This window comes from Cervus elaphus, chromosome 14 (genome assembly GCF_910594005.1).
Source record: "Cervus elaphus chromosome 14, mCerEla1.1, whole genome shotgun sequence".
NCBI classification, from domain to species: domain Eukaryota; kingdom Metazoa; phylum Chordata; class Mammalia; order Artiodactyla; family Cervidae; genus Cervus; species Cervus elaphus.
In genome coordinates this window covers 51,321,475-51,341,769 of record NC_057828.1, presented here as the reverse complement: position 1 = coordinate 51,341,769, position 20,295 = coordinate 51,321,475, and the positions used below count along the sequence as shown (strand labels likewise).

Genomic DNA, 20,295 nt, shown 5'->3' with positions numbered 1-20,295 from the left:
ATCTTCTACCTCCTGCCTACAGAACCCCACTGGCCCGGGGCCCCCCAGCCACGCATCCTGGGCCGCCACTGGGCTGCTTTTGTTTTTTGTCTTCCTTTGTCTTCAGCCTGTAGTGAAGCCTCACTCTCCAGTTCTCTTGTTCCTCTACTATCCACTCTCCAAGCTCCAGAGGGTGCAGGGTATGGGCCAGCCATGTCTTGGTGCCCGCCCACTGCTGTCTCCTAGCGCCTGGGAGGGTGCTTGGGAGATGAGGGCTGAAGGGCTGAGCTGCCTCCCACACCGGGGAAGTTGGCCCCAGCCTCAGAGCTGGAGGGCGGGTCTGGGGTCGGCCTGCGGGGCTTCCTGGGTAAATGCAGGCAGTCCCTCCCCAGCGCCCCAGGCGGCTCCCCGCCCACCACTGCCTCCCTACCCCTTCACTGCTCTTGTCACAGCCTCCCCACTGAGAAGTGCGGCCACCCTGATGATGGCCCCTCTGTGTCTTCCTGCTTAGCATCTGCAGGATGGACAGACAGACAGATAAAGGGATGGATAAAGAACACAGGGGTCCGACTCTGGGGCTGCAGGCAGGGGGTGAGAGGGCTGACCGCCCCCCAGTGGTGCTGGGGGGGAAGAAGAGCCAACACCCCACCATACCCCCGCTGGCTGTGCCTATGAGGGATCACCAAGCTCCTCACTTTCCTCCACGATCTCTTTCCTCCAGGCACCCTGGGAGGTGTGGGACGTGGACTGGGCCCCTTTTCCAGTGGTTAAAAAAAGACTCTGCATCAGTGGGTCACCTGCCTGTTCATGGGGCAGCTCCGCAGAGCCCAGCAGGGGCGCAGCCAGAGACCCCAGACCCGCGCGGGACCCTACAGATGTGCTCAGGTCCAGGCGGGGCCCTCACTGTCTCAGCAGCGCCATCTGCAGGCGGAGGCTCCGGCCGCGGGTCCTGCAGACACACGTCTCCCTCAGCGGTAGTGCAGCCGGAGCTTCTGGGGGCATGTTCCCCTGGTGCGAGGTGTGGAAAGTTCCACACGGCCCTGGCGAGGATTGGGCAAGGCCCCGAGAGAGGAGAGCGTGTGTGCATATTTTCTGGAGGAGCGGGAGCCTTTCCCCCCAAGCACAAGTCGAATCTTGTTGGCATTTCCATCCGTTTAATCACAGACTCTGGGAGACGCTGTGGGAAATAGCAGCGGGCTGGAGGTCCCGCTCTGAGTGGGATGGGTTATCTCCAAGTGAAGCCCAGACGGCCCGTCAGTCACTTTCCTCTGGGCGAGGTTGTGCCCAAGCCCAGACATGCCTGCCAGGGAAGATCACGGAGTTGGAAGTTTCGTGCTCTAGATTTTGAAAGTCTGGTCTTGATATCCTTCTCTGGGGAGCAGGGGACAGGGGTCAGAGCAGATTGAGCATGCCAGAGGAGAGGGCACCTGGCTGACCCTCCCCAGGCAGAGCCTCTGGGATCTGACTCCAGGGCCTCAAACCTGGGGTGACCCTAACCCTCCCGTAGTGCGGGGACCAAGATGAAGGGGGCCACCAGGGTGGAAGCCTGGGTTAGGAGATGCTGTTCCTGGGATGGGAATGACAGGCTGGGGTTTCGTGCTGTAGGAGGTGACATCTGAGCCCGAGGGAAATGGGGAGGCGCCACAGGGCAGGGGGTCCAGCACCTTGCACCCAGCCCCACTCCCGTCTGGGATCTGGATGCACACTCTGGTCCCGGGAGGAAGACACAGATAATGCTACTGTAAGTCCCCTACATGAGAACCTTTCAGTTGAGAACTTTCAAAGATGCAGTCACATAAGTTATTCAGGTGTCTTGCGTCCACTGCACGTGTGTGCATCCTCTCCAAGTGGTTGAGCTTTCGTGTCTTTACTGTATCATGTATGGTGGTGCAGTGGCTTCATTTCAAGCCCAGGAGGTCCAGAAGCAAGCACAAAAGCAGTGGTGATGTAGCTGGGACTGCTAAGAAGACTCATAACACAGGAAATGGCAAGCGGATTTTCTTTTTCAATGCATTTTTAAATTATTTATTTTTGACTGCCATGGGTCTTCGTTGCTGCGTGTGGGTTTTGTCTGGTTGTGGCGATTGGCGGCTACTCTCTAGTTGCGGTGCGAGGGCTTCTTGTGGTGGCTTCTTTTGTTGTGGCTTGCAGGCCCCAGAGCGCCAGCTCAGCAGTTGGTGGCCCTTAGGCTTAGTTGCCCCAGGACACAAGGGATCTCATTTCCTGGACCAGAGATCGAGCCTGTGTCCTCCGTATCGGCAGGCAGGTGGATCTGCACTGGCAGGGGGAGTCTCAACCGCTGGACCACTGGGGAAGTCCCAGGGATTTTCTTTGTTTGAGGAGACACTGTTCCCATCTGAGGCACAAGACTGGAATGTAGAACGGTGCACAAAGGTTGCAGCAGCCGTTCAGAGTGCAATCCATTCTGCCGTGTCATCTGAGACGAGAGAAAAAGAGCTGCACCGCAGTCATCCCTGGGTCGTTTTTTCAGGAGGGCAGATAAAATTGAATCCAGCAAGGAACCAGAACCCATGCCGTCCACGTCAGGTGTGAGTGACGTTGCAGCTTGCCCCCTGTCTTGTATTGCTGACGACCCTTCAGCTCTACCACCTCCCACCTCCTCTCCCTTCTCCAGTCAGTGACTCTTGCCTGTTTACTCATGTCAGCCCCTGTGTGCCAGCTGTTGTACTGTATTTTCCAAGGTACTGTGAGATTAAAAATGTTTTCTTTAATGTTTCTGTTTTTTTAATGCATTATTTGTGTGAAAAGTATTATAAACCTATTACAGTATAGTAGTGTATAGCTGATTGTGTTAGCTGAGTACTTAGGCTAACTTTTCCGGACTTATGAACAAATTGAACTTAACGAATGAGCTCTCAGAACTTGTACATCTGTAGGGGACTTACTATATTTACCCGATTTCCTGAAGAGAAGTCCCCCACCAGATCACACAGACAGGTGCAATAGGATGATGTGGCTCCCATAACAGGAGGTCGCCCCACCTGGAAAGGAAAGGATGGGTCTGTGGGCCATGCCCTTTAGGGCTCAGCTGCAGCCCTTTGCCTGCAGGGACCAGCCAGGCCAGGCTGCTGGAGAAGGTTTTCTGGGGAGGTGGGCCTAGAGCAGGGCCTGGAGAGAGTGAGGAAGGAGCAAGGGAGAGAGAGAGCCCCCCTTGTGAGCTGGAGGGCTCAGGGCTTCCATGGGGTGAAAGGATGAAGTGTTCTCTGGGGGAGAACGGCCAGCCAGTAGGGAAGCCTTGCGCAGTTGGAATGCCGGTGCGCAGATGAGGGCGGCCTAGAGCCTGTTCCCCTGGGGTTGTGAAGACTGTCTGCAGACCCCGTGCAGTGCTAGATGCAGGGTGGGAGTTGCAGGCTTTGGGGGGAGTTGGGGTGCAGCAGACAGGCAGGTGGAGGCAGCATTGGTATGTCCGCTGGGACCCAGCAAGGTTTAGGGGGAGGGAGGGAGGGAGGGAAGTAAGGAGGGGAGGGAGGTAAGGAGACCGGGAAGTGATGGAGGGACGTGAAGAGGAAGGAGAGAGGGAGGGAAGGAAGATGGAGGAAGTTGTGAAGCTTCGGGCTGGTGGGTCACCACCTTGCACATCTGGGAAGGACACGGTTGGATTGTGCTGGGACCTGTGTTTGGGATTCTTGGGTCTTTGGAAAACATCTTATCTGCCTGCCGTCAGGAGTCTCGGAGAAAGGATGGGGGACATGGATAGGGCCAACTCGGCAGCCAGGCCTCCCTTCTGGTTCTCGAGGGTCCCCCACATGATCCCTGTGAACCTAGCTCAGGTCAAAAAGCAAGAAGAGCTTGGGGGGGGTGTTGGGGAGGGCGCCCAGGTCAGCTATCGCCTGCTTGCTCTCTCCACACAGAGCAGTCCTACGCCTGGCCTGACATGAATCCACGGAGACTCGCTTTCAGCTTCTAAAACTAACTGAGGGTCAAGGGTGTGAGACGCGCTTAGCCAGGGCAACTGTGACACCTTTGCAGTGGGTTCTACAAAGGTGTGGAGGCTTACAGCCAGAGGAAAAGGGACACCCCCACCTCCCAGTTAAAAAAGACAAACTGATCCTTAGTTCCTTTCAGTCTGCTGGGAACTTAATGCCGCTGCCTCTCCCGGAAGGAGCAGGGACGAAGGGCAGCCCAGAAAAGCGTCTTCCTAGGACGCTGCTAGCTTCTCTAGAATCCTGCATTTCCGCCCCAACCCACTCCCCAGGGGGCAAACCTGAGCCCACACGGGCGCCCTGGGACATAGCCAGTGGGTGTTCTGCTGCTTGGCCACTGTCACCAGGGCTCGTGGCCTCTTGAGAACACAGTGGCCAAGCCATGCAGCCAGGCCACCTGGAAGAGACAGGGATGGGATGGGCCAGTGGGGTCTGGAAGCCCTGGGATGGGCGGGGCCCCCAGTGCTCCCTAGAGGCAGGACCTGGGCGCTGGTGGAAATTCAACCCTGTCTGTGGGGGAGGGAATGACTCTTTGTCAAATAGTTCAGCCCTCTGCCAGAAGGGGGGCCGTTTTAAAGAGCCAAAGGTAAAAAAAAAAAAAAAAAAAAAAGAGCCAAAGGTGTGGCAGGTCTTCCCCCCTCCCCCACCCCCTCCTTGAGCAGGCTTGGCTCCTGTGGGGACAGGAGCTCCAGGTCAGCAAGTGCTCCTTGCCACTTTTCCCTCCCAGATTCCCCACGTACTGGCCGTACTCAAGCCTCTGATAAGGTCTGCACTCAGCCCACGGCGCACACTTCGGGGGCCATGAACTGGGTGCTGGCCAGCTGCTTCTGTGGCTGCAGGTGTGCCGGAAACTCAACAGGCTCTTAATGTAGAAATAGGAAGTAGAGCAGGAGCAGGGCATCTGATGGGTGGCCCACTGTGGTGGAGGAGTCCTGTGTCTAGGGTCAGGGCTCCCGTGCCTCAGGGAAGTTTCTCTCTCCCCACCCTCTCCCTGGACAGTGGGATCCTGCAATGATGTGTCTGGTCCTGGGTCCCTGTTCACGCTGGTCCCTGCCAGACAGGCTCCTTGGCACTTTCTGAGTTGTTCTGTCTTTTTTGTCCCTTGCTGAGTCCCTTCTGATCCTTTCTGGGACAGACCCTCAGGGCCTTGGGAGGGCATCCTGAGTGACAGTCTTCTCCTCACCAGACCTTAAATGAAAAGGAGAAACTTAAAAGCATGAAACTTCTTTTCTGCCAGAAATGCGGGAGAATGCAGGATGAACGGTTAGCTGGCCTTCCTGTGGCTTGGGAAAGGAGGAATTGGAAACGATGCTGTCCACACAGTAGCTCCCAGGACTGTGGCCTTTGTACCCACCTGGGGCAGGTGGGGGAGAGAGAGCTGGTAGGAACAACAGCAGATGCTTCCGTGCACGCTGGGTGCTGGGCACCCTTCTCAGCCTTTTAGTGTATTAACTGCTTGACCCTCAGAAGCCATTGGTGAAAGGTGGGCATGGATGCAGACCCGCACAGGTGTCCGTCACTGTGTCGGTTACTCTACCCAGAGAAGCAGCAGAGGAAGCTCTGGAAAACAGAAAGAGGGGAAGAGAGCCTGGGAGGCTTTGGGGAGGAGGTGAGGCTTGAGGGGTGGTGCAGGTAGAGGAGACAGTTGGCACTGGGGGTGAGTGGGAGTGGGAGACAGCACAAGCAAAGGCCCTGGGGTACCACCTGTAGGGTCACGAGGAGGCTGGAAACGGGCTCCCTAGGAGCTGTTGTCACTGCCCAGAGGTGCAGGTGTGTCCTTGCAGCTGAGATAGATGCTCCCTGAATCAGTGTTTGAGCTCTGCGTTTCCCAGTTCCCTCTGCTTAGCCTCCAGAGTTGTTTTAAGTTTTACTGACAAGTTTTTCTGTTGCCATGCTCACTAAAAATATGTTTTACTCCAGAGATCAGTGCTTGTTGTCCCTGATTGTAAATCTGTGCTGGATCCCTGACCGCATGGTCTGTGCTGCTGGGGTCTGATCTTAGCGTCCTGGAGCCTTGCTGAAGATGGTCATGGACACAGGAAGGCACGAGATTAGGAAGGGTGGGGACACAGGCTGTAAAAGGCAGTTTTTTTTCCAGGTACACCCCCCAAAACTATTTGAGATGGTTTACAAATTCTAAATAGATAAACACATAAAATGGGATACTTATAAACCTACAGAACCCAGCTCACAGTGGAAGGATGGACCCAGTGAAGCCTAGGTTCTGGAGAAGGCTGGTTAGGATGGCGATTGGTGGGGGACAGAGGAGGACGCAGCGGGGGAAGCCTCCCTGCCTTCCCTGTGAGGCAGCCCAACCCCAGGGCAGGCAGAGACACTTTTGGCACATGGGGCCACTCCCACCAGGGTCTCCCAGAAGGGCTGCCGTGGGCTGAAGCTGCCTTTAGCCCCAAAGTGCGCCTAGGACCCAGGTACAATGGACATGTGTGATTTGGGGGATCTACTTGTGAGTTCCAGGATCCGGTTAGTTCAACCCAGAGCCTCTGAGCGTCCAGTCTGGGGCTAATCTGTGCCGGGGGGAGTGGGGGGAATCCGCGGCTAATGAGCAGGGACTGAATGGGAGGCCCCTGAGGCTGGGGGCTGGGTACAGAGGGGTCGGGGCGGGGGTGGGGCAGGAGCTGGGATGGAATCCCACCCAGGAGCAGCCCCCTTTGGGCCTCTCCCCACTGCTTTTCGGGGAGCCCCCTCCTTTCCCTGGGACTCCCGACGCCAAGCGGGGTGTCCATCCAGGGGGCGGGGCCGCCTTGGTCCCTCCTCTCCCTCCCCATCTAACCTTCTCCCTCTGCTGACTCGCCTGCGGGACCCTTGCCCCAACCCTGTATGTGCTGAGCACATGTATGCACACGCCTTCCCCGGCCCAGGGCCCCAAGGAGTCCATGCCCTTGTCCCACACGGAGCAAAAATGGGGCCACTCTAGATTCCTGCCCGAGAAACACTGACCCGACCCGGGGAGCAAGCCCGGCTGCCCTGCGGAGGCTGGGACATAAACCTAGGCGCTCTAAACCCAGAAGCCTTGCCGGTGTGGGTTTGCACACCGCAGGCACCCGGAGGGCAGCTCTGACCCATCTCTCCCGGCTAAGCATCTTGCTCTGAGTAGACAGAGAACCTCAGGACACGTGTTTGTGGAGCAGATGGACAGGACCGTCTGGGAGGCACTGCGTGGTCCTGGCGGGAGAGGCCCCTGGGACATCGTCCTGCTCAGCCGGAGGCATGGTCGAGGGTTGGAGTGGGCTGGCTAGGCCGACCCCCTCCCAGTGCTCCCACCCCACCCGCCCGCCCATTGGGAGAGGCAGGCCGGGCACTTCCTCAGATGCAGGAGTAGAGGCTACCCGCCGGCTCCCGACTCCCGCTCACGGCCCTCTTTGGGTCGGTCCCAGAGCCTTGCACGCGCATGTAGGCACTTGTGGGCCGCCGCGGGCCAGGCGTGTCCCGATCAGCCCACTCTCTTGGGAGTTCTTATTGAAAGCAAAACAAACCAAAAAAGTCCTGGTTTTGCCCAAGTTCCTCGCTGCTGCCAAGTGGGTCTCGTCTTAGCTTCCGGGGGGCCTCTGGTTCTGGAGAACCTCCCCTCCCCCACAAGCTCTGGTGGGTGCACCACCCTGGACCTCAGGCGCCACACTGGCCTCCCCTTCCTCCCCTCAGGTCCAGGCTCCTGTTTAGCAGCTGGGTCTGGGGGGCGGGGGTCCCCAGCAAGGCTCCTGTCTGGAGGAAGGAAATGCGAAGTTTCCTGTGGGCAGGAAAGAAAGGGCCCTTCAGGGCGGAGATGCCTAGCTTCTAATCTGCGGGTTCCAGCCGTGCTCAAAGCCGTGTGGAAAAGCCGCAGGGACAGCCGGCTCCAGGGTGTGGGCAGGGTGTCCCTGGGGAAACACGAGGGAGGAAGGGGCAGCCCCAGTGTCCCCAGGGACAGCATCTGCCCCTGGGAGCCGGACCCAGCACAGGGCCACTGTCCTCAGGCTCCCGGGCAGGCAGGTGGGGCTTCCCAGGACCCCAGACCACAGGAAGCCCCTGAACCTAGGTTGGAGCAAGAGGAGGGCCTGCAGAGGGGGCAGGACCCCCTCTGTGTGGGGTCAGCGGTCCCACATCTCATTAAGGTCTCAGGCACGGGGGCCAGCCTGCTGGAAGTCGTCCCCCTCCCTGCTTTGTGGCTGCTGGGCGTGTAGATCCTATCGGCCCGGCTCCTTTTGGTTCAATGACTAATTCCCTGGCACCCGCCTCAGATCTGAAAAGAATGTGGACAAGTTAAAATCTGAACACGTTGTCGTGGGGCGGCCTCCCGCCTCTCCTGAACTGGGAGGCAAGGGCTGTTTGCCCTGCTGGTGTGGGCCATCTTCCTGTTAGGGATGGAGCAGGGAGGATGGACCTGAGACCCCTGGCTTGGGCCATCCTTGCTCAGGACACAGGACGCTTCTGAAGCCAAGATGAGGAAGGCTCCCTGCAGCCTTCAGCGGAGGGACAGGGAAGACCCTCCAGAAGGGCCATGCTTACCGCCTAGACAAGAAAAACAATGAGGGCAGGCTGGGACTCCTCCCCCCAGGACCCACAGGGCTCTCAGCCTCCTGTGGTGGGGGAGCAGGCTCACATCCTGTGCTCATTCCTGGGCATCCGTATGGTGGGAGGGGCTCCTGCTGCCCCCTCACCCCTCCATCCATCCCTCCATCCCTCCACTCCTTCAACTACTCATCCATCCATCCCTCTATCCCTCCCTCCATTCCTCCCTCCCTCTATCCATCCATCCATCCCTGCATCCCTCTATCCCTCCCTCCCCCATCCATCCATCCCTCCATCCCTCCACTCCTTCAACTATCCATCCATCCATCCCTCCATCCCTCCACTCCTTTAATTATCCATCCATCCCTCTACCCCTCCCTCCATTCCTCCCTCCCTCTATCCATCCATCCACCCACCCATCTCTCCCTTCATCATTCCTCTCTCCATTCTTCCATCCATCCATCCATCTATCCCTTCATCCCTGTACCTGCTCACTCTCTTGTGCAGCAACCCTCTTTCTTGAGGGGAGGAACCCTCTTGAGTAACCACACCATAATGAGAAATGAACTACACCCCTAAAGGGCATGCTGATAATTAATAGTAATAATAGTAATAACAATAATTCCAGCTGTGAGTCCCTCATCATTATTAGTAATAACAATAATTCCAGCTGTGAGTCCCTCATCGGCTACTGATTGAGGAGCCTGTCTAGTGCCTAATGTCCAGGAGAAACGGCATGCAAACCACATATATAATGTTGCCTTTTCTGGTAACCACATTAAAAATGGTGAAAAGAAACAATGGAAATAACTCAAGAATGTATTTTACTTATCCCAAACTATGCTCATTTCAGCATGCCATCGATATAAAACTGTGAATGAGATATTTTATTTTATTCTTTTCATTGGCACTCAGTCCTTGGAGTTGGTTCTCTATGCTCACAGCACAACTCAGTTCACACCGGCTGCATTTCCTGTGTCCACGTGGGGATACATTGATGCCCGTGAGACAAGGTCTGTCCTTGTGGGGTCTGAAGTCCAGTGGGGAGGCATAAACCAGGGGGGCACAGAACAGTGCTCTCCTGGAGCAAGGGGATGTGAGAGCACTCCCCAGGCAGGCCCTTGGGAGGGGGTGGCTGTCAATCCCCCCATCCCCAGAACAACCTGGGCTCAGGAGAGGTGAGGATCCACAGGGTCCCTTGTTGTTGTGTTTTCAGTAGCTTTACTGAGTTACAATTTACCTACCCCACAGCTCAGCTGCGTGCAGTTCAGAGTTTGCAGTATGCAGTTTGAAGTATGCCGTTCAGTGTTTTTTAAACATATTCACAAAACAGACTCACAGACAGAGAGAACAGACTTAGAGTTGCCAAGAGGGAGGAGGGTAAAGGATGGAAGGATTGAGAGTTTGGGGTTAGCAGATGCAAGCTATTATATAGAGAGTGGATAAACAACAAGGCCCTGCTATATGCACAGGGAACCATATTTAACATCCTGTGATAAACCAGAATGGAAAAAAGTACGAAAAAGAATGTATAGATGTGTATAACTGAGTCACTTTATTGTACAGCAGAAATTCACACATCAGATAGCAACTCATGTTGCTTTTAACTTCAGTTTAAAAATGCACAGATACGTGAACCCATCACCACAGTCCATTTTAGCACATTTTCATAGTCTCAGAAAGGAACCTGCACCTGAGTCCTGGCTGCCCCCTTCCTGTGTCTCTCCCCCGTGTCTGCCGCCCCTGGACTGTCAAGTCAACAGAGACAGAAGATGTCTGAGCTTTTGTGTCTGCGCCTTCGCGTGGTGTGTTTCTCCTCCGGGCTGCGGCATCAGGAGCTCGGAATAACATTCCATCACATGGACTCGGCGGTTTGCTTATCCACCTGCAAGGTGGGCAGTGGGCACCGGACCCCCTTCATCTTACAGGTGTAGGCACAGAGGTTAGGAAGGCTGTGGCGGGGGTGGGGGTGCTGCACCGACCAGGGAGGGAGGCTCAATGGGACAGTGAAGCGGGGTCTGCTCTGCGGGGCTCCCTGTCCCACTGGTGGTGGAGCCTCAGCTTTCCAGGGGGCAGGGAATGGCCCTGGAGGTTCAAATAGAAAAGGGATCCGCTCAAGGGGTCTGTCCAATGGCAGATCCGGCCAGGGCGTCATGTCGGTGCCCTGATGGCCTCACCCCGTCTGGCTGTCCCTGATGGGGAGGGCACGGGTGGGCCTGGGGGCTCTGCCCCGCTGCCAAACGATCTAAACTGGGTGGCAGTTGGCCCTCGTGGCCGGGACACCCACCTCGGGGAGGCACAGTGGGCGCGAGGAGCGGGGAGCAGTGGCTTTGCTAAGAACCAGCCACCTGCTGTCCGTCACCGGTCACCTCCCTGCTCCAAGATCACCTGAGCCGGGCTGCCTCAGGCTGGGCAGACCTCAGGGGAGGTGTCACCTCCCCAGGCTGGGAGGGGCCCCAGGGAATGTGTGCCTGGGGCGGAGTACTGAGCGGGAGGAGACGCTGGGTTATGGAGCCCCAGCCTCTTGATGTGCAGAGGGGTGCTGAGCATGGGTTACCCCAGGGTGGAGTTTCTCCTGATCATCCGTGGGAGGAACTTGCTCTTCTATTTTTCACTATGAAGAAGAGGACAGAGCAGGAGGGCCCCTCTCCCGCTGTCCGGTCCTCTCCCCTCCCCTCCTGTCTGGTCCTGCTCCCTCCTCCCACTGTCCCGTCCTCCCCCCACCCCTAACCCTCACCCCGCTAGGGGGACTCCAGGCTCTCTGCCCGCCAGACGCAAGGCCCCCAGTTCACAGTCCCCAGGTTATCACCCGCTCTCCCGCCTCAGTCTCCTCATCCACAAGTAGGGGCGGCAGTGCCCACCCCAGGTGGTGAGGAGGAACAGCTCCGCGGAGCGGAGCTGGCGCAGAGAAGGAGCGGGTTAGCTTTCGCGGTTAGAGCCGGTCTGGTCCCTGTCAGCTACTGTGTCACCCTCTGAACGTCCTCCTGCTTGAAGCCTCCTGATCAGGAGGGGGCTCTTCCGTGCCAGCCCTCCTGGGGGCCTCTGCCCTGCCTTGCCCTCAAGGCACTGAAGCATGGGCTGGCACCCTCTCCCTTTGCTCGGGTCTCCCTTAAGCTCCTGGCAGGGACTGATGGTCAGGACCCCGCAGAGGGTGACCCAGGGGACACGCCCACACAGTGAGGCTGAGTTCCTGTTCCTTCCAGAGACCGGAGGGTGTGGAAGATGCTAGCAGGGGGAACCGCGGGGGGCCATTCAGATGCCGATGGATGGAGGCCGCCTGTAGAGGCCCTTCGAAAGTGACTCTTGGCTCAGCCACCGTCCAGCCCCCAACCGTACAGGGCTGGACCCCCAGAGCCTCTTGGGCAGCCCCTGCATTGGATGGAGCCTGGGGTGTGCCCCCTGCACCCTGCGGCACCCTCTTTCTGCCTTGTTCCCTAGGGCAAGGTCTCCCCGCTTTGAACTGAAGGGGTGGGGGGTTGGGGTGGCAAGAAATTAGGATGCTGAGCCAGGTACTGCCCCCAGAGAGTGCAGCCAGGGCACCATCCCTGGGAGCCGCCCCCACAGGCAGCTCCCTCCAGGTGCGCACAGCAGAGCCCCGGGAGCCCTGGCACCCGGGAGGCTGATGGAGAGGAGGGCGAGGTGAATATGTCAGTTTATCCCAACACAAGTAGTGACCTGTCAGGGGTGGGGGGGCACCGAGGAAATATTTGGGATGACTGAGCCGCTGGCCCTTTAAGGCTCCTGTAACAGGACACCTCCCCGGACGGGATGGCTTCCACTCTCCAGCCTGACTGTGTGTCTCCCCCTCCCTCCTCCCCTTCCCGCCAGTCCCAGTTCAATTTGCTGAGCAGCACCATGGACCAGATGAGCAGCCGCGCGGCCTCGGCCAGCCCCTACACCCCGGAGCACGCCGCCAGCGTGCCCACCCACTCGCCCTACGCGCAGCCCAGCTCCACCTTCGACACCATGTCGCCCGCGCCCGTCATCCCCTCCAACACCGACTACCCTGGCCCCCACCACTTCGAGGTGACCTTCCAGCAGTCGAGCACAGCCAAGTCAGCCACCTGGACGGTGAGTGGTGCCCAGGGCGGGGAGGGGGTGACCACACACACCCGTGTCCACTCAGGGTTCCCACCTGGCCAGGAGGAGCATCAGGCAGGAGGCGGGTCTCAGGGCTGGGCAGTCTGGGCGTGTCCACCCCTCGGACGCATGGCCAGAGTGGGCCAGCCTCCCACAGAGCCTCCCACAGCGCCCCAGAGGGGATGGACATGTCCCTCGTCCCTGGTGAGGACAGAGGCAGATCGTTCTCATCAAGACTGTCTGGCCAGCATCCCTGAGCTCAGGTGGGGGTTCTGTTTGAATTTTGCCCTGGGTGGACAGGAAGCTCCCACCTCGGACACCTGAAGTCATCTGAGCTTGGTCCCTGGGTTCACAAAGGCCACCTCCTCCAGGCAGTGCAGGGCTGGGGAGAAGCCTCAGTCATAGGCGTGTTTAGGCATTGCCCACTCTGTCTCTGGGTTGTCATCTCCAAGCGTGGGTATGAGACAGGAGGTTGAGATGGAGCCTTAAGGCTGCGGACCCCAGGCCCTGCTGCCGTGCCCTTGGGAACATCTGAGTGCTCCCACCCGCCACCATCGAGATTTTGCCAACTTTGAGAACATCCCACACACCCACGGTTGCTGCTCCCCAGAATTGCTATTGTGAATTGCTATTGCCCGAAGCTCTTTGAGTTTATGTTAACCCTTGAAACTGCCTACAATCCAGAAGGTAGAATCTGTTACTGACCCATTTGTAGTCCAGGACTGGGCTTCCCAGGTGACACTAGTGGTAAAGAACCCACCTGTCAGTGCAGGAACCCCGAGATGTAAGTTCGATCCCTGGGTTGAGAAGATTCCCTGGAGGAGGGCATGGCAACCCACTCCAGTATTCTTACCTGGAGAATCCCATGGACAGAGAAGCCTGGTGGGCTACAGTCCACAGGGTGGCAAAGAGTCAAACTCTACTGAAGCGACTTATCACACACGCAGGATAGTCTAGACCACCTTCTCAGAGTTATGCAGATGCGGGGCGGGGTGGTGCTGGCATGGGAACTGCACTGTCCCTACCGTGGCTGGGAGAGAAACAGGCTGCCTGATGTCCCCACTGGGGCAGAGTAAAGGCTGTAGAGACTCTGAGACCCCTGGATACACTAGCAGCTCACCTCTGAGCATTGGGTACACAGGGCATGGGGCAGGAAAGGGCGTGGGGCCACATCACCTTCTCCGGGAACAGCAGCTCCGTACTCACTCATAGCCCCTGGCAAAGGACCCTGGAGCAGAGGAGGCTGGACTGTGCCAGGGGGCTGGTTCTGGCCCCCATGGGAGTGCTGAGAAGGTGACACTAAGGTTCTGCCACTTTAAGAACTGGTTCCCACTGTCCCCAGTGCCCACCGCCCAGACTGTGGTTTTCCCACACTCTGGGGGACCAGAGATGGGGTGGAGCAAAAGGCAGCCTGGGCGGCCCCCTACAGCTATTTCTGAGTTCTTGCTTGAGCAGTGGGCTACCCCAGATGCTGACCCATTGCTGAGTCAAGGCTCAGACTGACTCCAGGGCTTGCAGTGGCCAAGGGGGCACCTGGTCCCGTTGTTGCCCAGATGGCCTCATCTGCAAATTTTCATTGCTTTGCTCTATTGGTGAAGGTGATAAGGCTTAAATGGGATGGTGCCTGTGCTGCATGGGGCTTAGTGCTGGCATGTCTTTATTATTTCCTTGGATGATGGGGGTGCCATGGAGCCTGGTCCTCCTGGACAAAGTTGGTTACCCAAAGCTGCACCTGCCAGGGATTCTTTATTGCCTGAGGGGTCCTGCTCCCCACACCCCTGCTGTGACGTCTGGTCCTCGAGACATCACTGCACTTGCACACCTCAAGCAACAGGAGGCTCACTACCACTCTTATTCCAAGTTCCCACTTGTTTCTTAAGCCCTTTCTCTCTCTTCTAAGCAGAAGGATCCCAGTCCTTCTTCCCTGACATTCTGTCATCAGGGCCCAAGTTGCTGATTCTTAGGAGTCCTGGTGGGCAGCTTGTGGGGGGCCTGGCTCCCTTCCTTTTCACTGTTTGAGGACACTGGTGGGATCTGTCGCATCTTGGGGGCTTGGAACACTTGGAATGGTCTGAGCTGGTCCTCGGGGAGGGATGGGTGCTGCGCCTTGGTGCCTGGTTGCCTCTACCGTCCCCTGCCAGGTGTGTGACCTCAGGGCTGGAGGGGCTCATGACTTGGTCACAGTTGTGCTGGCCCTAAGTGGTTGCATGGGGTGGTCTGTCCAGGGGGCAGAGGAAGCCTCGCTTGTCCCAGCGGCTCTGCCTCCAACCTCCAGCCCCTCTCACCCCCCAGTGCCCAAGCAGTGGATACCTCCCTCCGTCCCTTCCTACCCGCATCCCCCCTCACCCTTCTCCATGGCTCATGGGCCTGAGCGGAGGAGGACGGTACTCACAAATCCCCGTATCCGGCCCTTCTCCATGCCAGGGTAGAGATGGGACAAACATTGATAATGAGATTTTTGGCACCTCGGTTCTGGGAGCAGACCCCGTCCCCATAGGCTCTCCTCCTTGCCCAGGGAGGGGGCAGGTGGGCGGCCAGCTCCTGGTGAGGGCAGAGACCACCGAGCATCCTGCCTGCTCACGGCTCTGGGGCCCTGGCTGTGCAGGCACTGCCCAGACTTGCCGCTCGGGCTTGCCGTCCTGGCCTCCGCTGTGCCGCCCGCTGCCCCCTACACCAGCCTGCTGGTAACTGATAGATAATTCATATTTTTCTCAAGTGCAATTCCAAATTGACTGCTGCCTTCACTCCTCTCCCTGCTCAGGAAAAACCCCCTCACCAGCCCCCACGCGGCTGCAGCTGTTAATGGGGTCTTTGGCTTCTGCTTGGCCAATGCCCCCTGTGAGTCCCACAGCCCTGGATGCTTCATCTGCTCTGACCTGTGTCCCTCAGACTTCAGGTCTCATACCCACACTGAGAGCACAGAGGGGCCTGGAGCCCTCAGCTCATAGGATGTGTGCAAATATGCGTGCATGCAACACTCAGACATGCATGCACAAACACCAACACGTGTGCAGACATGCACACATAGTACACATATGCAGACATGCACAGGCGTGTGAACACACATGCAGACATGCACAGGTGTATGAACACATGCACACAGACACATAACACACATGCACACCACAGTACATGTGTGCACATTCACACATGCATATACTGTCCACACATGGGAGCACATGTGCAGACATGCAGATATGTTCTTACACACACACACGTGTGCCAGCACCTCCTGGTTGCTGCCCAGGGTTCTGACAGCCCCTCCCCTCCTACAGGAACCAGGAGCAGGTGGGTGGCAGGTAACTAAGCAGCCAGAGGAGGGGCCTGGGCTCTTCCTGAGACTGTGAACAAGGGGCAGGGCCAAGGCCAGGTGGGCATGTGGCCAGTCAGGGCACTATCACAGGAGGTTCTGTAACCCCCTGCCAGTGAGCGTCCTGGCTGTGGCTTGTCCATTTTGGGGCCCTTCTGCACTTTGGAGAGAGACAGGCACCATGAGAGCTCACAGGTGTGAGTGAGGTTGACGTCCTTGGGCATACTAATGTTCTTTGGGCTGGTGGGTGGGTGGAGCCAGGCTGGGGATGGAGGTGCCAAGTTCCCAGGTCCCTGTTCCACACCCTCCCCAGGACACGGCGGGTCGCCCTCTGTTGACCACCAGATGGCCACTCCCACTCTGGGGACCCCCCGCCCTGCATTGTCAGTGTGGGGACAGTTGGTGACAAGAGTCCCAGGAAGCAGAGAGCAGCAGCAGCCCCTGTGAGAGTGTCTGGATGCTGTCCAGCCCAGCCTGGCCTCCCCCTGCTCCCAGGCTGAACCTGGGAGCCAGGGGAGGGCTATCCTCGGTGTTCTGGAGGTTTGGGGAGGGGGTTCCGAGGGCAGAAGGGTGACTTGCTGTGGCCAGAACTCTGGCCTGGCTGGGTGTCTGTGGTCACCTTGGGCAGACTGGGTGGCACTGCCGATGGCCCATAGGCCAGGCTGCCATGAGGGGAGACAGTGCAGGTATGCGGGAGTGTGAGGGCACAGCCAGCCCCTGGGGGACCTCTGGACAGCCTGCCTGCCTGGACAGAGCCCCTCAGTGACCTCCAGCTGCCCTCAGATTCAGTGGGGAGTGTGTCCATCGGTCTGTCTTGGGAGCTAGCTGGCCCACGAGGGTCAAGTGATGCCCCTCCTGTCCCACCCCCTAGAAGCACATGGTGGGGGGCCAGGAAACACAAAGGCCCTTCATGGGATTCCTGGGTAGAACAGGGCTGAGTCAACACTAATGGATTTGGGAGAAAACTTTCCAGCCCCTTGGAGGTTTGCAAGCAGGAAAATAATAGTGGAGGTGTCCCAACATGATCGCGGTATCAATTGCGTTATCCTAAAAGTTTATGGAATGCATAAGTGGAATTAATACCTTTTACTGGCACCAGAAGCAATTATACGTATTTGAAACTGAAGGAAGAGTCCTAACAATGTAGATTGTGGAGATGAAATGCGGGTTATTTAGGGGAATCGGGTGCACCACACTCAGGGAGGGTCTGCAGCAAACCAGCAAACCCTGCGTCAAGCTCGGGGGCAGGGCTTCCTGTGGCTGGACTTGGGTCATCAGTGCCTGGCTCGCGGCCTGATGTAGGGTCACCTCTTCTCCTTCCATCCCCTCAAGCAGCCAGGCAGCCCTGCGCCTGGAGGTCAGAGAGCTCAGCTTGGGGGCCCTGAGAGGAGCCTTGAGTCCCTGCTGCTGAGGTGGTGCTCCCAGGGCAGCTGCCACTTCCCACCCCAAGGTTCTTGTAGAGGAGCCCCCGGGTTTGGGGGTCCATCCTGGAAGTGTGGGGCTGTGGATGAAGCACTATGTGATCCATGTCATTTCTCACCTCCTGGGACTTTTTTCTGAGTTGGACACAGCTCTGTGGATTTTGGGGTGACTGGTTTGTGGATCAACAGTGCCCCTGCAGGGTTCCCCTGTGGGCGGGCCCCACCAGGAGCACCCCGGTACATGCTGTAGGCTTTCAGGGCCTCCCCACTTTACTGATAAGGCTCGAGTGGGCAGGTCCCTGCTCAAGGTCACCTGTCAGCAAAGGGAGAGGAGGGTTGGTACCCAGCAGCCTGACCCCTGGCTTTCACTACTCAGCTCCTAGGCACAGCCTGTGCACCTCTGTGGGGCACATCTAAGGAGTAGCCTTCTCCCAGCTCCGAGGGCTGGGTCTGTAGACACCCCCAGGACCCAGGGGTCCAGTGGTAAGGGGACCGACCCCTCACAGGTCCAGGGCCTGCCGATGGCTATGGCAGGGAGCACCCAGCAAGCCTATGATCACTGTTTGTCAGCAAGTGAGTGAGTGACAACTGCCCTTGGGCGGGTGGAGTCTGCCTGGCCACCTTCTCTGCCTGCTTCTTACTGACCAATGAAAACTCCTCAAGAGCATTTTATAATTAGAACAATCAGGTCTGACCAGGCTCAAAAGTAAAAGTAGCCACAGGCCAGGAGAGCCTGGGGGTCAGGGGAGCTGGGCATGGGACCTGCCCCTCTTCCTCTCTTGCTCTTTTGCCACACCTCAGCCAGGCCCGCCATCCTCAGCTCACCCTTAGGTTCCCTTAGCCCCCTTGCTGGGTGGGAAAGTGAGGATGGAAGGGGAGACCCCACCTCGGTTTCTCCTAGAACCACTGCTGCAGCGGCAGGGGGCTGAGTGCCCTGGACCTTGGCCATTCGGAACTCGGGATGAAGGTCACAGCTGAGCAGTGAGGCAAGTGGGTCCCTGTGGCTGGTCGTCAGGGAAATCTGCTTTGGGGTTTTCTCAGATCCCAAACTTAGAAGCCAAGCTCGAGTTCATGGATCCCTCAGAATTTCTAGGGCAGGAAAGCCCCCGTGAAAGGTACACAGGGTTGGGTGAATTAGATGATCAGAGGCTGTTGGGAAAACCACTCAGTGGCCTGGAGGCAGAGTCCTCAGGATCGCAGACATACCCTGGCGAGACCCCCTTCCTCGTGGCGTCTTGGTGTTGGGGAGGGGAGCAGCCAGTGCCTCTAGTACCCAGGGAGGATGAGCCCAGGTGGTGCTGATGTAATGGGAGCGGCCTCATGCTGTGCTGCATGGGATCGGATGTTCAGAAGTCAGTATTCCCTGCTTTGGACCCTTCACTGGGTAGTTACAAGTTCCAGTGAAAACTTCGATTGCAGCCATCTGTACTAAAAGCTGAGAAATGGCCAGCCCCCCAGGTCCAAGGCGTGCAGGTCCCGGGGCTTCTCTCCTGCTGGCCGGGAGCGGGGTTTATTTAGTGAAGAAACACTCTCACTGCTTCCTGGCTGGAGGGTGTGGCTTTAACTGTGGTGCCCAACAGGGGGCTTACCTGTGGCAGCAATGGCAGGAAGGTCAGAGGCAGGAGGGTGCTTCCCTGGGGCTCCTGCTGGGACCAGCGTGACAGCCCTCCAGGACGCCACCTTGAGTGTCTGCCACTGCTGTGGCCACCTCCCCTCCCTGCGTCCCCTTAGCCTCCTGCAGCTGGTTCAGCTCTGGCCCCGATGTCCCCAGGCCATCCGGAAGCTGCAGGAAGCTGGGGAAAGGACTGCCCACACTGAACAGCCCAGTGTCCAGAATGGCGTGCCCACAGGCGGAGGCTCTGGGACTGTCGTGTGAGTGGAAGCTGGCCGCTGACTCTTGCCTTCACCATGCCGACAAGGCCACAACAACTCAAAAAGGCACAAGGGGGCTAGGGTGAGCATAGTGGGGGCCTCCTCCCCCGGCCATCCCAGGGGCCCTCCCAGCACTGGATCAGAGCTGGGCTGGTAGGCAGCCTCCTCACGCTGCCTCATGTCGGGCAGTTCCGAGGCCTGGCCACGGCCCTGCTAGCTGGGCTCTGGCCAGAGCGCTCTCTGCATGAGGCCAGCTGGGGGGGGGATGCCCACTGCAGGCAGGGACACTGGACTTCAAAGGAGACCAGCACAGGCAGGCTGGCAAAGTCAGGGCAAAGTTTGTGGGCAGAGGAACCGAGTTTGGACCCGGCGGAACCAAAGTTTGGTGTTTTGGATGGCAATGCTGCTTGTGCCCTGGGAGTAAGGGGTGGGGGCACGTCCTGCTCACCCCCTCCTCGGGGTCCGGGCTGGCCACATGTTGTGTCTGGGTCACTGAACAAGGACCAGATGGAGCCCAGGGTCCCCACCTGCGCCTGAGGGTGTCAATGGGGCCAAGGGCATGGCCGGCCTCTGGGCAGCTCCCTCCTCTTGGAGGGACCAGAGTGAGAGAGGTGACGGTAGGACCCCTGTGTGCCAGGACCCCCCAAGCACTGTTCACAGGGGAGCCAGTGACTCGACAGGGCCCTTCAGGGTCGGAACTGAGACTCACCACACAGCATCTCAACAGAAAAGTGGGGGCTGCAGCATCCAGGCCAGCTGCCTCCCCCCACCCAGCTAGCTGCCCCCCAACAATCCCCACCTGGACACCCCTCACTGCACCAGGAGACTGTCTTATGCTCCTTCTGCGGTTGAGGGAGAAACCCCCCTCCCTGCAGCCAGAAGGGGCAGGTCAGGCTCCCACCTGTTTGTCCCCTTGTCCCGAGAGGCTGGAGCTCAGCCCAGCTGGGATGAAGGGCATCACAGCTGGCCCCGTGTCCTTGTCCACCTGCCTCTTTGAGCTACGTGCTCTTCACGGCCCCAAGTCAAGCCCAGTGGTGACAAGGGGTCTGGAGATGGAGCTTAGGGGCCCAGGGCTGCGCCACCCCAGCTTTTGGAAGCAGAGCTCTGCGTTGCTAAAACAGGGTGAGAGGGTGACCTCGAGGGGGAGGTTGTGTGCAAGTGGACCCAGCACAGCGAAGGTGTT

The 20,295-nt window shown here is 58.3% G+C and overlaps 1 protein-coding gene across 1 annotated transcript in view; it reads left to right on the top strand.

Moving 5' to 3' along the window:
* Positions 1-20,295, top strand: part of TP73 (tumor protein p73) — a 56,122-nt gene that overhangs the window by 22,402 nt on the left and 13,425 nt on the right. Inside the window, exon 5 of the mRNA XM_043923440.1 lies at positions 12,258-12,500. Coding sequence (XP_043779375.1) covers positions 12,258-12,500 — 243 coding nt within the window. The remainder of the gene's footprint in view (positions 1-12,257; positions 12,501-20,295) is intronic.